This window comes from Monodelphis domestica, chromosome 1 (genome assembly GCF_027887165.1).
Source record: "Monodelphis domestica isolate mMonDom1 chromosome 1, mMonDom1.pri, whole genome shotgun sequence".
NCBI classification, from domain to species: domain Eukaryota; kingdom Metazoa; phylum Chordata; class Mammalia; order Didelphimorphia; family Didelphidae; genus Monodelphis; species Monodelphis domestica.
The window spans coordinates 450,295,405-450,311,483 of record NC_077227.1 but is presented as its reverse complement, the minus strand read 5'-3'; the positions used below and the strand labels follow the sequence as shown (position 1 = coordinate 450,311,483).

At 32.9% G+C, this 16,079-nt stretch overlaps 1 protein-coding gene across 27 annotated transcripts in view; it reads right to left on the bottom strand.

The window, feature by feature from the left end:
- The window catches only part of CHD9 (chromodomain helicase DNA binding protein 9), a 301,099-nt gene that overhangs the window by 66,040 nt on the left and 218,980 nt on the right, over window positions 1-16,079 (bottom strand). For all 27 annotated transcript variants that reach the window (XM_056812307.1, XM_056812296.1, XM_056812293.1 and 24 more), the window contains 6 exons: window positions 15,683-15,926; window positions 12,200-12,376; window positions 8,930-9,073; window positions 8,588-8,843; window positions 8,156-8,366; window positions 1,122-1,317 (listed from right to left, as the gene is read on the bottom strand). In XM_056812307.1, the coding sequence (XP_056668285.1) occupies window positions 1,122-1,317; window positions 8,156-8,366; window positions 8,588-8,843; window positions 8,930-9,073; window positions 12,200-12,376; window positions 15,683-15,926 (1,228 nt within the window). The remainder of the gene's footprint in view (window positions 1-1,121; window positions 1,318-8,155; window positions 8,367-8,587; window positions 8,844-8,929; window positions 9,074-12,199; window positions 12,377-15,682; window positions 15,927-16,079) is intronic.

Genomic DNA, 16,079 nt, shown 5'->3' with positions numbered 1-16,079 from the left:
TTAAAAATGAAAAATAATTTGAGAAAAGCTAAGTTCTGTATGCAGATTTATTTTAGATAACCTAGCAAATGATATTAACTTAAATTCATTTGATCAATTATGTGGATCTCTAAAATGAGAATAAGGTTTGTTGAATAACATTAGCAGTAATCCAAACACCTGTATAAAATTTTAGAAGGCTTGGTATTAATAAAACAAGAAGTAATTGTTTATTATCAAATAACAAATTTTAAAAAAGTTTTATGAATACAAAGATTTTTGTTGACGATCTCTCAAAAGCTATATAGAATCTTCACAGAATTTCAAGCAATTTCTGACTAAAACTCTTTACTTCCCAAAGGCCTTTGCTTTTGGTATACTCAGAATCAAATAAAGATTGGGAAAGGGAAATTGGGTTTCTAAGACTTAAGCCATTTTTAAGGTCAGTCATGCTTTTTAATGAACTACAATCGAAATCTGTGAGGGGTGGAGAGGGAAAGGATTACACTTTTTCCAAATAACTGAGGACTTAATGACTTTTGTGAAGGCTGAAAAACTGAAAATAATGATTGCAAATTTAGATGGAATTCATTATAGGGCTTAAGATTTTATCCTCTGTGATAAAGAATTCAGGAAGCAGATAAAGACAAGAAAACTTATCTTCCCTAAATTACTAGTTAATCTTCATTGTTTTTGAACATATATAATCATATATCTTGATTTTGAGCTTAAAATTAGCATATTATCTATTTAATTTATTGAAATCTCAACTTCATCTTCCTGCATTTACTTATATAAAGAAGTCATATGAATTCACACATTTTAACCTCACTCCAGGAATGGTGTAATGGTAGGCAAATTCTAAATTTAAAAATCCGTTATTTAGGTCACAGGTGTACTTTTCAACTTTGAAAATACATTTTGATCAGTTAAAATATGATAGTCAAGTAGAATTAGACATTTAAATGTCACCATTGTGAAACTGAAATAATTCAATCCTCTCATTTGGCAAACAGATTTTCTTGGAATAACAGAACACAGAGAGATCTGTGTTAAAAATGAGAGTCATAAAAGAGATAAAAATTTCCTAAATGTTATCTTGTGTTTTTAAAATCTTTAATCATCTTAATCATGTAATTTACCTGGAGGTCATTTTGAGGATTCCAGTCAGAATCAAAAATGATGCATGTATCGGCTGCAGTTAAATTAATGCCCAGACCACCAGCACGTGTGCATAAAAGGAATACAAATCTGTCTGAATCAGGCTTACTAAACCGATCTATGGCAGCTTGTCGAAGATTTCCTCTAACTCTTCCATCAATTCGCTCATACAAATACCTGTCAGATACAAGTACAAGTATTCAGGAAGAATAACAAAAAAAAAATGAATATAAATGTAATCAAATGCAATTCTGTTTTACCCTAAGACCTATGTATAATTTTAAAAATTAAGAAAAGGTATGTTTCCCATTAGATTTTGAGCCCTCAACACAGCTACATTCAATAGCACGTATAATAGTGCATAATAAATAATAGAAAATTAATAGTGTATGCTGAATAAAATTTGGAGGACACGAAAAATTCAGTCTATAAACATGCCATTCACCACTACATATATACTGATTATACTGAGTACTTGTAAGCAAGGCTCTCTTATAAGCCACTGTCAGAGATATAAAAAATTATAAGCCAATTGATCGCTGCCTTCTAGAGTTTATAATCTAGTCATCTATGCAATTATTTAGATGTGCAGATGAAATGTAAGAGTAAATGTCATTTTTGTGGCCCAGCTAGCCAAAATTGAAGTCTGTATGTGATACATAGTAATTAGTTTGTTGAACTCATTATAACATAATATACAATGAGGAATCCTTTCCAATATGTAGTTTCTAATTCCTTATCATACACTTTATTGAAATGTGATCATATACTATTTTCATTGTAAACAAGGAAAATAAAAATGAGTTGAGTTATATCTGATTTATTCATCAATTATCAATCCCCTTTGAACTCCTCTCATTTCTCTCCACCTCAAATATTCTAATTACCTAAAGAAAAGACTGAAACTCCAAAATAATATGAAAGGCTAGCATTATTGGAGCACTTTATGATTGGAAAGAGTTTTACATATATTATCTTATTTGATCACCACAATAACTTTGAGTGGTAGGTTTGAGTAGTAATAAAAAACCAACTGAAACACAAAGATAAAAGTGTAAAAAAAAACCCCAATTGTCTGGAAACGGAGGCTATGTTTTTGAAATTTCTTTCTTTCACTACTAGGTTCAAAGTACTTTTTACTAGAAATTTAGGGATTAGCTCTATTTCTTTTTTAGGTCTTTCCCAGAAAACAGTAATTTCTAGAAATGTCTTTTTTTTAAAAATGGAAGTTTGAAAGTATTAATTATAATGAATTTAATTTTTGTTTCAAAAATAAATTTTATTTAAATAAGAGTCCAAATGCATTACATAAAAAAATTTAAAAATTGGTTATATTATGTGAAGTGCCATTGGGTATCTGTTGCTAATTAAGCTGTACACAACATATTTTACTACATGGCTGCTAAATATTTTAGTTCAAAATTTATTTCCTTTCAAAAAATTACAAGGGGTAAAAAGCTTGACTCATGTTCACAACAGTTTCATTGGTGTATTCTCCAGTCTGGTCAGATCACATTGGATGTGAACAAAGAGATCAATTGTTTTGCCATCTTCCCAAAATGAAAATCATTCCTGATTGTATAGAGCCATCAGAGGATTCCTGTTCTCTACTAACAAAGGTTACTTTGGTCTGATGGCTAGAGTTTGGTTACCTTAAACTCTCCTACATTCTGAGCTAAGGCAAAAGGCAGCTGAAATGGTTTTATAATCTCTTAAATATAGAAGAAACTCTGTAGAAGGAAGGACTTTAGGTAAAGTCCTTCCTTCTATAGAAAGCCTTAACCAATTCTTCTTAATTGTTGTCTCTTCCCACTTATTTCCTATTTATCTTGTATATAATCATTTGCATTTTTCTCCCCCATTAGATTATGAAGTCCTTAAGAGTGAGGACTGTCTTGCTTTTCTTTGTATCCCCAGTGCTTACTTAACACATTGCCTGGCACATAGCAGTACATAGGGAAAAATAGTTCTACCTATTTTCCCAGCATCCACCACAGCCTGGCATTTCCTGATTATAGCTTAACAGCTGTCATCATTGTAGGCTAGGTGTCCAGCAGCATCCTAAATGTCTCCAGCACCCTAACTTTAGTGATCAGCATGCAATGCCAGGATAGGGGGTAGAACCAAGAAGCATGTGACATGTTCTCTTCCATGTTTTGTGCTGGATGGATTTAGGAGGTCTAAATGGTGGCCATAGAATAGCAAGCTAAATGAAGTAATGAAGTAGCAAGCAAAGTTCGTTGTCTCTGTCTCTCCCCCCCCCCATCACCACCTGCATCCTGCTTTTCTTTCCTTTTTATCCTCCACATCCCCCTATCTTTCTCCCTACTCCCCCTTATTCCCCCACTCCCTGAAATTTCAAAAGATTTGAATCACAACAAAGGAAGAGGGGAAACATACCAAAAAAAAAAAAAAAGGAACCAGAGAGACTGGGAACAAAGTGTTGTGCTTGACAATAAAAGAGAAGGAACAGTCAGGTAGGATGATAATCAGGAGAGTGGTATCCTGAAAACCCACAGAGAAGAAAGTTATCAAGGAGAAGAGAATGATCAACAGTGTCAAAGGCTACAGAGCTGTCAAGAACACAGATTGAGAAAAAGATTATTGGATGTGGCAATTAAGAGTACTGGTAACTTTGTAGAGAGCAGTTTCAATAGAATAAGGAAGTTAGAAGCCAGAATGTAAGGGGTAAGAAGCAAGAGAAGAAAAAGTGGAGGAACCGAATGTAGATGGCCTTTTCAAAAAGTTTGGTCAGAAAGGACAGAAGAAATGAAGGATGATTGTGGGGATGGAAGGATCAAGTAAGGGTTTTTTGGGAATAAGGAGATATGAAAGTGTTTGTGGGAAATAGGGAAGAAATCAATAGGCAGGGGGAGATTGAAAATAAGTGAGAATGGGGATGATAGGGAAAAAACTGTTGGAGAAGACTAGAAAGAATGGGATTTGCTTCTGTAAGTGGAAACAGCTTTGGTAAGGAGTGAAGGTACCCATTGTAGATTGCCTTCTCAAAGAGTTTAGCACCAACAGGAAAGAGATATATGAGACAAATTAACAGGGATGGATGGATCAAATGAGGGTTTCTGGGTGGAGAATGGGTGAACAGAACTGTGTAGGCAGTATGGAAGCAGCTAGTAGAGAGAGCAAGACTGAAAGACCAGTGAGAGAGGGGATGACAGAAGGGGCAAACTGCTGGGGGATCTGGGATGGAATGGAGAAATTTATATAGGTAGAAGGAATTCTTTTTCATAAGAATCCAAGAAACATTACACCTTATATAAGAATAAGAATGACACATATTTTGAAATCACTTTAATGGGGTTCAACATTTAAATCCATACTAGACAACTGTCCTGGAAAAGAGATTGGAAAAATAACAGACCTGGGAAATAGGACTGCCTGAAAACCAATAGCAAAAAAAGGAACTCAGATATATTAAGAGAAATTATTGAAGAAAACTGCCCTGATATCTTACAATGAGAGGTAAAATAGAAATTGAAAGATTCCACCAATTAATTATGTCTTGAAATAGTTCCCAAAAGGAAAAATCTCAGAAATAAAAATCCCAAATCCTGCATAACCAGACCAAAGGAAAAATACTTCAAGCAGTCAAAAAGAAATAATTCAAATATCATGGAGCCATAATCAAGACTTACCAACTTCCACTTTAAAGAACTGCAGAATGCAATATTCTAAAAGGGAAAGGAACTAACACTACAACCTAGAATCATATACCTAGCAAAACTTATTTAATGTCATTGAAAACTTTCAAGAATTTCTAATGAAAAGACCAAAAGTCCATAGAAAATTTGACATTCAAACAGAAAACTCAAGAGAAGCTTAAGAAAGTAAACAGGAAAGAGTAAGCATAAGGATTCAATAAGGTTAAGTTGTTAAACTGTGAATATCTTCATATGAGAAGATCATACCTATAACTTCTATGATCTGGTTGGAACTGTCTGTAATGGGAAGATAATTAAAAAAACAAAATTAAGGGAGGAGAGAGAAGAATGACTAGCAGAAAAGTGAAAGGAGAGAGAGAATAGTATGAACTAACTTACATAAAAAAGAGTCAAAGAGTATTTGTTTACATAATGAACATATTTTAAATCCTCAATTAAATACCAAATTGGAAATCCTAAAAATAAAGGAAATTAATAAAATTGGAATAGATCATAACTGAACTAATAAATATATATAATACTAATAATACTAATATATGTAAACCAATAATTTGGTTGAATGTAATTTTTATTACATCATGATCTGAGAATTCATTTAATATTTCTGTTTTTCTGCATTTCATTGTGAGGTTTCTATGCCATAATACATGGTCAGTTTTTGTTTTAGGTTCCATGCACTACAGAAAAAGATATATTCTTTTCTATTCCCATTTAATTTTCTCCAAAGGTCTATCATATCTAAATATTTTATTTAACACCTTAACTTCTTGTTTATTTTTTGGTTAGATTTATATAGCCTCTCTCAGAACTACATAGGACCAATTATATGTTAACCAATATGACATCTAAGTGAGAGAGATGAAATTTTACAAAAAAATATAAATTTATTAGATTAACAGAAGAGGAAATAGAATACTTAGATAATCCCACTTCAGAAAAGCCTCCTCAGCATCAGATGGCTTCACACAGGAATTCTACCAAACATTTAAAAGCAACCCCAATACCATACAACTATTTGGAAAAATAGCTGAATATAAAGTATCCTACCAAACTCCTTTTACAACACAAATATGGGACTGATACCTAAACAATGAAGGGCAAAAACAGAGCAAGAAAACTACTTAAGTATCCCCCATGTTCACTATTTGCTTGAGGGCAGTGTTTCCCTCAGTTGTTGGCTGACAGAGATTATCAAACATGTCAGGTAACCCTTTCAGAGAATCACAGCCTCCAAGTGGGCAGAGAGGGAATCTGGTCATTGAGTATCAGTATGAGACAAAATACAACGAAGCCTTAGAAAATCAAGTTGGTGGTTTGTCTAGTGGGGCTGATGCTTGCATTGTATAATAGCTCTAGGTTACATATCGTGTGTGTGTGTGTGTGTGTGTGTGTGTGTGTGTGTGTGTAAATATGAATATGAACTAAGGCTGCCACACATTTGACTAATAAAGTTTGATTGCCAGCATATAGAAGTATAATTAGTGTTTCTGTCACATTCTATGACATTGGTAGTTTGGTTTTTTTTGTGCATGCACTGTATGTTGCATTACTGTCCTTGCTAAATTATTAGAATAAATGCCTTTGATAAAGTACTAATACTACTAATTGATTAAGGGAAAGCTCAGTGGTGGGGACTCATGACCTAATGTGTAGGAAGATAAGCACCCAAAGGGATATACCTAGAACCCTGGAAGTAGTAACAGCTACTTTTCTGGGAACCCAAAGAGACAATGATGGTGTGAGTTTTCAAAAGGCAGAGTTATAAAGGCATGAGGAGTACTAATCTTGAGTAGATTACTCTAGAGCAGTGGTTCTCAACCTTTTTAATGCCACGACCCCGCAATACGGTTCCTTATGTTGCAGTGACCCCAAACCAAAAAATTATTTTGGTGGCTACTTCAAAACTGTAATTTTGCTACAGTTATGATTTGGAATGTAAATACCTGATATGCATTATGTATTCTCATTGCTACAAATTGAGAGGTTGAGAACCGCTGCTCTAGAGTCCTAAATCCTTATCTAGCCACCTTCAAAATTCTATCAAAAGAGAAAACATAGTTCTAGCTAAACACTTTACCCAATTTCTTCAAAGAATATGATTAAATCTTTGGTAGACAGGGTGGGGTGCTATTTCAGGACTCAAAGTTAAAGATGAATAAAATTTCTCTTTTAGATTTGTACAAAGGATTCAGATTAGGATGCTTAGAAAACTATTCCTACAATATTTTTCAAAGAGGGACAAGGGTCTATGTGAAAATATTAGTCTGCTTCCTCAGAACTACTATACATCCAGACTCTCAGGTTTATATCATCAGCATTATCCTTGACTCTTCAATATCCCTCATATCAATATCCAATAGATAGCCACTGAATTGTCAAATTTTGCCACTTTTACCTCAACAGCATTTCTCATACCAGTTATGACTACCACAAAGACATAACCTGAGTTCAGGCCTTCACTGTTACTTGCCTATCAATGGTCTCTTAATTGGTTTCCCTGCCTCATGTCTTTCTTATTTCCCCTCTAAATAACTGCCAAATCTATCCTCCTTAGGTAAGCATAGATCTCTGACCGTGCTATTCCCTTATTCAATCAACTCTTGGAGCACTGCCTCTAGGATAAAATATAAACGCATCCAGTTTGGCTCTTTAAGATTTTCACAACTTGGACACATTCATTCTTTCTCTGCTCATTACATATTCTGTTCTCTAAGGTCTAACAAATCTAGCCTTCTTTCTATTCCACAAATCACTACATTTTTTTTGCCTTCATATCTTTGTATTGGCCATCTCCCACAGGTGGAAAGAACTCTCTCTTCATTTCTACCCCATAAAATAATGTCAATTTCTCACAGATTCAAGTGAAACATTCCTTATATATAAGGCATTTTCTGTACTCATCAACTGCTAGTATTCTGACTCCTTAACTACTCTGATGTAATTTTGTATTTTTATTCTGTGTGTGTATCCATATATATATGTATATATATATATCCATACATATATATATGGATACACACACACACACACACACACACACACACACACACACACACACACACACACACACACGGCCCTTCCTGACTGAATGTAAGCTTCCTGAAAGCAAAGAGCGTGTTTGTTTTTTTTGTCTTTGTAACTCCAGTGCCAAAAACTGAGCTTTGCCTGGCACAGAGTAGACAATAAATTCTTGTTGATTGTTCAATAATATAAATTGCTTCTTATCCTCGGCAAAGAACAAACTGATATGACACTACAGTGGTGGAAACAACTTATAAATTAAAGACAAAGGACATTGTTCACCAGTTTTTTCTGTGGAATGCAACTTATCTTACCTCTTATGTATGAGATAATCTTCCAAAATGTCAAGGCAGCGCACCATCTGAGAGAAGATAAGCACTTTATGCCCACCTGCTTTCATTTTTGGAAGAAGCTTATCAATGAGAACCAATTTGCCAGCAGACTGGATCATTGCTTGAAGATGAAAGTCAGGAGCAGCTGGATTATGTGACTCTTTAAATTCCCCAAGAATCTTCTCTTCAGCACCTGTAAAATAAATATGTGCATACAAAGTCAAAACGCAAATATAGTCAACTCTGGACTGTCTGTATATAGATTATCTGTACTGACATGAAGAAAATGTATTATAGTATTAATTAATCCATCTAATGAACACACAAATAGGATATGAAATTTGAATATCCAGAGGACAAACAAAATTAAACATACTGTAAAAGATCTGACAATATAAATTCTATTGAAGATACCTTTGATAAGATAAGGGTGGTTACAGCATTTTCTGAGTTCCATCATAGTGTTAACTAAATTAGGTACATTAGCTTGTCCTGCTCCTTTGGATAAAAATGCAAAATTCTTTTCCAAGATAGCCCGATAATATTTCTTCTGAATATTAGTAAGTTCTACTTCAATTATGGTTTCTTCTTTAGGAGCCAACTTCTTTTCTACATCTTCTTTTAATCTTCTCAGCATCATTGGTTTTAAAATGGCTTGAAGTTTTTGTACCTGCAGAAAATGGTAAGTCTTTGTCATGAATATTTATATAAAAATAATGAAAAATAAGAAATCTCATGTACTCATTTAGAAATTACCTGTTCTTCTGTTTTAAGATCCCCAAATTCTTGCATGAATGTAGATTCAGAGGGAAATCGTAAGGGTTCAAGGAAATGAAGAAGACTGAATAGTTCTTCAACTGTATTCTGAAGTGGTGTACCAGTCAAAAGCACCTTGTGCTCCTATATCAAATCAGAATAGTTCATACATCATTTTTCTAAGTACCTAAGTAAAATGATGATTTGCTCTAATTTTTGCAAACTTACAACTTGGCATATCAAAGAAATATATTATGCACATCATCTTCTTCATAATTCAGCTGAAAATTCATCTTTAGGAAGTCTTTGCTAATATTTTCACTGTGTATCTCTTGAATGCTTCTTTAATACTATGTTAATTTCTACCTACTGATATGATGCTTATGTCATAAAACTCATTTCACATGTTATTAGACATCTCAATTGAAAGACAACTTCTTTTAAGAACAATGGGCATTTCTTCTGTGACTTCACATAATTAAAATGAACAAATATTTACCAAGTGTCTACAATGTGCTCAGGGAGCCTATAATGTAGTAGGGGGAATATAACATAGAAATCATTGAAATGTGAAGTAGATTTTAATTAAGTGCAATAAGAGATTACAAAGTGCTATGCCAGGCTTAAAGGGTGTAAGGTGTTTTCTGACAGGGCATCTATCAAGGGATATATCTTTACAGAGAAGGTGGCAAATGAGCTGCCTTAAAGAAGAGGTAGGATTTCAAGAGGGTAATGGTTGGAGCAATTGTAAGGGGAAGTAAAGGTTGGACTCTAACCTAATGAAAGTATAAAATTCTACCAATTCCTTTTTTTTTTACTTGAATTTAACCCTTTTGCAAAAAAAAAAAAAGTAGAATTCCTGTTTTAAATTTACATAAACTAAAATACAAGTGTGAAGGACTTGTTAGAACCAATCAATCAATAACTACTTTTTTGAATGCCAACTGTGTGTATATGGCATTGGTATTAGGAGCTGGGGATACAAAACCAAATGTTAATATGGTCCCTGACCTCAAGAAGTCTAGCTAAAATTGAGGTCAGGTTGTAAAAGGCTAGAAATGCCAAAAGAAGAGTTTGTACTTGATCCTTGAAGTAATATTAAGCCACTGGGATTTACTGAATAGGGGAATAATATAGTCGGATTTGAGGTTTTGAAAAATCAATTTGCCAGTTGGGTGAAGGATAGACTAAAGAGGGGAAGGACTCAATTAATCACTAAAATTCAGTTAAAATCACAATTCCATTAATTTTTCTTTCAAACTAGGAAAATTAATTTCTTCAATTTTCATGTTACATGTTACACCTCATTTTTTATTTAAGAAACACTAAAAAATAACAGATTAAAAAGAAAATTTACTATTATTGATTTTACCATCATGCTCAGACATGGAATCTATCCACAACAACACATGAAGAAAGTCATGCATCTGACATGTTAATAAGATTTTTCCAAGAATATTTTATACCTTAGAGCAGGGAGTCAACCTTTCTTGAGACACAGACCCCTTTGACAATCTGGTCAATCAACCAACTAGCATTAATTAATCAACTAGGGACAAAGTTCTGGGTTTAGCAAAGAAAGGCAAAAAATAGTCTTTGATCTCTGAGTTCACAGTCTCCAGGGAAGCCCTATGGACTCTCTTCTCATAATGTTTTTAAATGCATAAAATAAAATGAAAAAGATTACAAAGGAAATCAATTATATTGAAATATAGTTATCAACATTTTGTTTTTAAAGTTACAGACCCCAGGTTAAAAAACTTTGCCTTAATATGCATGATTTCCCCATGGTTTACATAAAATATGAATATTGAATGGTTAATAATTGTCTAGTTGACAAAATGAACACTGCTAGGATAAGAAGTGGTCAAGTGGGAAAAGCTTTTTGCACGAAATATGGTGCTACCAATTGGTTGAAAGAACAGCACCACCTACTGAAAATGAGGGGAACCCTTTTCTTTCCTTTCTCCAACCTACACTTAATGCTTTATGATTCAGTTCTCAGAAAACACAGCATGTCTACTTCAGCTAGATGCTGCCTGCATATCCCTAGGTATCAAAAGCCTCATTAAACTCTGACCCTTACACTATTCTATTTGAAGGGGGACATCTTCTTACCATTATTCCTTAAGGCCTTGCCATCTTGTCCATTACTTTTCCTGCCTAAATATTCCTGACCTGCTATGAAACAAACATGATTCCTTCTTTATGTATTGTCTCTCCCAATGTGAATATGAGCTCCTTGAAAGAAGAAACTCTTAAATTTTCACTTTGCATTCTCAGGGCTTAGTATAGTATAGTATTTTGTACAGAGTAAGAACCATTTCATTCACCTATAGCTGGAGGGTACCTCAGATCTCAAGAGCTCAGTTAATATAAACATATAGCCATTCCCCAAATAAACAGTGAAAGTATATAAACAATTCTAAAAAGAAGAATGACACACTTAACTACCACAGGAAACACTGTTCACATTACAAATAAGAATAGAAAAATATCAGACAATGCTGAAGCTTTACCCCACATCCAGAAAATTGGTCAAGATGATAAAAGATGAAAAGAGAATGTGTTGAAAGGGCTATAGAAAGAATCACTAGTATGCTGTTGGAGGACTTTTAAATTGTTCCACCCATGCTGGAAAGCAATTTAGAACTTTGTTAATAAAGTAATTCAAAGGCCCATATTCTTTGACACCAAAATCCTAGTGCTCTGCATATGCCCCCAAGAGGTATAAATAGAAAAAAAAAAGGTCTCCTATACATCCAAATATTTATAGCTTCTCTTTTTGCAAAGGAGTAGAACTATTGGTATAGAACACGATATGATATCCCCTTTGTTTTTTAATCTTTTGTTATACAATGTCACTTTTGAGGTATGGGGATGGAGTGGGGCTGGGCATGATGGGAAAAGATGTTGATGTAAAAACAAAAGATATCAAAATATATAATTGCCTATTTGCTTTTAAATTATGGAAAAATTTCAATGGAAAATTAAATTAGTTAAAAAGATAAAACAAAGTCCTACAGAAATAAAATTCCTAAAATAGTTCTACTACTTGAGGACTTTAAAATATGTGAAAAAGAAAAATATCTGAATATCAAAAGCAAGAAATAAAATTCAAGAAAATTTAAGATCACAGATAAGTCAAATAAATATAATATCTTAACAGTTTAAGAAACAAGATTCAACCTTAATCCTCCATTTGATCAAATAATTTCTTTAAATAGGTAACTAACTAAATCAAGGTTCAAAAAAAGTTTGGATACTCACCAGATTCATGAGTTTCAGACCTTCTAGGAGTTTGCAATTTTTATTCTTTAACCTATGCGCTTCATCAATAATCACACATCGCCATTCAATTGCATTGAGCTCTCCACAGCCTCCCAGAATCATTTCAAAAGTGGTGATTATGGCCTGGAACCTGTATGCTCCTCTAATAATACGCCCCTAGAAGTTTATTAACAAATTTAACAAATTGACAAAACACCTTAAAGGCCACACCTCAGGTTTCATTTCATTGTCACTAATATGTTATTTATCTTATATTTTATACTTTCCCCCCCATTTATAGGTTAAAATTTAAGAAAATATTTTATCATAAAACCTCAAAAATGTATAGTCAATTAATTAAAAACTGGATGACTGTACCTTTTCAAGAATAGTATGGTATTTATTTACAAATAAATTTGTGGATATAATGTAATTCATTACAGTATTAAAATAATTCTTTCTAGGAATATACACACATATATGTATATATGCATACACACATAATTTTTAAGGACAAAAGAATATCTATTTCATTTAAACAACAACAACAACAACAAAATTTGGCCAATCAGATTGTTTTCAAAATGTGTTTATTATTTACAGATATATTGCAGTTGTTGGTCAAACAATCTAAATGCTAACATAGTCCACTGTAAACTAAAATACCCAAAATCAATCATTTACAGTGTGACTATAGCTTTGATTTCCTAATTTTCCTTGTAATTGCAAATTAAAGCAGGCACATATTAAGAGAGAAAATGAAGGGGCCATGTGTTCTGATTTATCTCAACATTAGGAAATCCTTCTAAGGGTAATACTGTATATTAGATATGAGTCAATTGTATATTAGGCATAGCAGATATACTATTACGTCTCTAAAGAAATCACAATTTTCACCAATTCTCCTGCTATTTTATAGATGTGGAATTAAAAGACCTGAGTTTGAACCCTACATAAAATTTTTGTGGAAAAAGGAAGTACTGAATTTGGAGTCAGAAATCCAAAGTAAGAGCAGGACCTTGATCAATTACTACTTGAGCAACCATGAACAAATCACTTAACTTCTGATTCTTGGTTTTCTCCTGTATAAAATGAGGTGGTAAGATATCAAATGCTCTTCTCACTTCTAAATCTATGATATAGTATGTATATTCCTTATATGATTACAGGCAAGTTGCTTAAATTTTCAGAACCTTCCATTTTTCCTCTATAAAATGACAATAACAATATTTGCACTGACTGCTGCTTACAATAAGGTTGTTGCTTAGAAAAGTTCTTTGCAACTTTAAAGTACAGTATTAATGTAAGTTATTATTATTACAAGCAGTAGTAGAAAAATGGATATAAGATCCCCAAATAATTGATCATACAAATTATTTTGCAAATGTTGATTTGAGGGATGTATACTAATTTGATACAAAGGCCTTGCCACAAGGCTGATCTCAATATAATTCTATAAACATTCAAAAAAAGCAGGTCTAGGTATTCGCCATTAACAGACCATATCAAACTAGATAAACATATTTTTGAAGAGGAAACTTTAAAAGCATTTGTTGTCTTAAATTTAAAAATCGGAAAAATGATGATGATGATGATGATAATGATAGCTTACATTTATTATGAACATATACTATATACCAGGAACTATATGATTAGTGCTTTACAATTATTAACTCATTCAATTTTCACAATAATCCTGGGAGGTTAATGTGATATTATTATTCTCATTTTATAAGCTAGGAAACTGAGGCAAACAGAGGTTAAATGATTTGCCAAGGTCACATTGCTAGTAAGGGCATTAGGTTGCATTTGAACGTGGATCTTCCTGACTTCAGACCTGCCATTCTATCCTCTACCACCAACATGTCTAGAACCACATTTTATTATATGAAGCATTTTAAATCAATCCTAATAGGTAATATTTGAAGGAAAAATAATTAGAGAAGTAAGATTTTTATAACACAAAAAATTCTGATTAGTCCGTTTGCTTATTCAGAGAGTAGAAACGCTTGTTATACCCAGCAGAAATATGGAAGTGCTTTGTTGCCATATCACAATATAATTTACATAAAGCAAATATCAAAATGAATCACAGTTTTGAGATCAAGCTCCTTAGCACCCCAGAAACTAGTGTATTTCTTTTTAAACTCAGGGGGCTGGAGTATGTCTTCTCTAAAATTTATTCCAGCTTAACATTTTTCCAGTTTTCATGATATGCTTAAAAAGCACCACCCCTGGGGTCCAAACCTATTTCTGACTCTTACTACTTGTTTCTAAATCTACAGTTCTATTATAAAGAGTAAGATGCCAACATGGCAATAAATAATAAGATGTTTTCATCTGGACAGAGGCTGAAGAAAGAACTTAAGTGGTTAAAATCAGTTTTTACTTATGTTTCGAAATACTCAAAAGAATCCAAAATATTTATCAAAATTTGCATGTAGCCTTAAAATAGACAAAATTAGCTGTGGTTATATGAACAAAAACCAGTCATTTTTCCTATTTAATATCTGAAATAAGTAGATGATTGGATGTAAATGAAAGACAAAATAGCAAACTAATAATATAATCACAAATCATCAATTACCACCATAATTATACATCAGCTGTAATAATAGCAACTCTTTAAGTACTTTCATAATTTTGAAGGCTAAGAGCATAGAAGGATTAATGAAAAGATAAAATGTTATGTTAAGGTAGTAATGAAGTAATTTTAACTACTTTCATAAAAACATATAAAGGTCTTTCCCCTAAGATTCAAACATCCCTTTTCATATTTTCTGATCTCCACTTCCAATTCTTATGTTGCTTGTTCACATTTCCAAGTCCTGTGTGTTTGAGGTGGAGGAAGACAATAAATCCCCAGACTGAATGGTCAAAATAATAAAAGAAATGTGCCTCCAAGAGACAAAAAAGCAAGCCATTCAATAGTGTGGTTAAATTTGTTTTCTTGCCAAATGTATAATTTAAAGGAGAAAAATGTTTTGGTGGCAGCTCTTTATTAGAATAAAATGTGTCTCACCTGCCTAATGTTTTAGATGTGTATCCCTGAACTGATAAATGAACCATATTAATTGCAGAGAAATTGTCTTAGATTATCACAAGTGAAATGGATCCCAAATTCAATTTTCACTTAGGAAAAATATTTTAAAACTCAGCTAGTTAGAATACTTAATCTATTTAAAATAATTTAGTGAAAACTGCCTAATTTTGTATATGTCCATGATGTTAGAAAATAGAACAATTCTCATTTAAATAGGACACTGAATGAAAATGCCTATAAATCGGTTAATTTGTTATTTGATGATTTTTTTGCTCATTAGTCAATTGAACAATAAAAAGAAATATGATATAAAGCAAGATCTAGGAAGGTAATTAAAATTTATCTCAAGCATTAGATGTCAATAGCTGATATTGCATTCCAATCTGTCTATTCAAATTTTTTTTTCTGAAGCAGGATACAAAAGTACCATTATAAAATACCTGTGAGTCCCTGAAGTACATCTCATATTGCTGTATCATCTGCCTGCTAACCAGGCTCCCATGATATACCACAACATTAAGATCAGTCCATGTGCGAAATTCTCTCTCCCAGTTTGTAATAGTTGAAAGTGGTGCAATGATCAGAAAAGGGCCTCGTATACCGGTCAGAAGTATTTCGTAGAGAAATGTTATTGATTGAATTGTTTTGCCAAGGCCCATTTCATCAGCTAAAATGCAGTTTCGTCTGAAAAACAGATATATTTTCTATCAAGACACTATAGGGATATTACTCTTTATGTAAAGGTTTTTTTTCCAAAAGTTCAAACTATTGAATATTAAAGTACAAATGACAGTAACACTACTTAGAACATATAAAAAAGTTGAAAAAGAAGATATG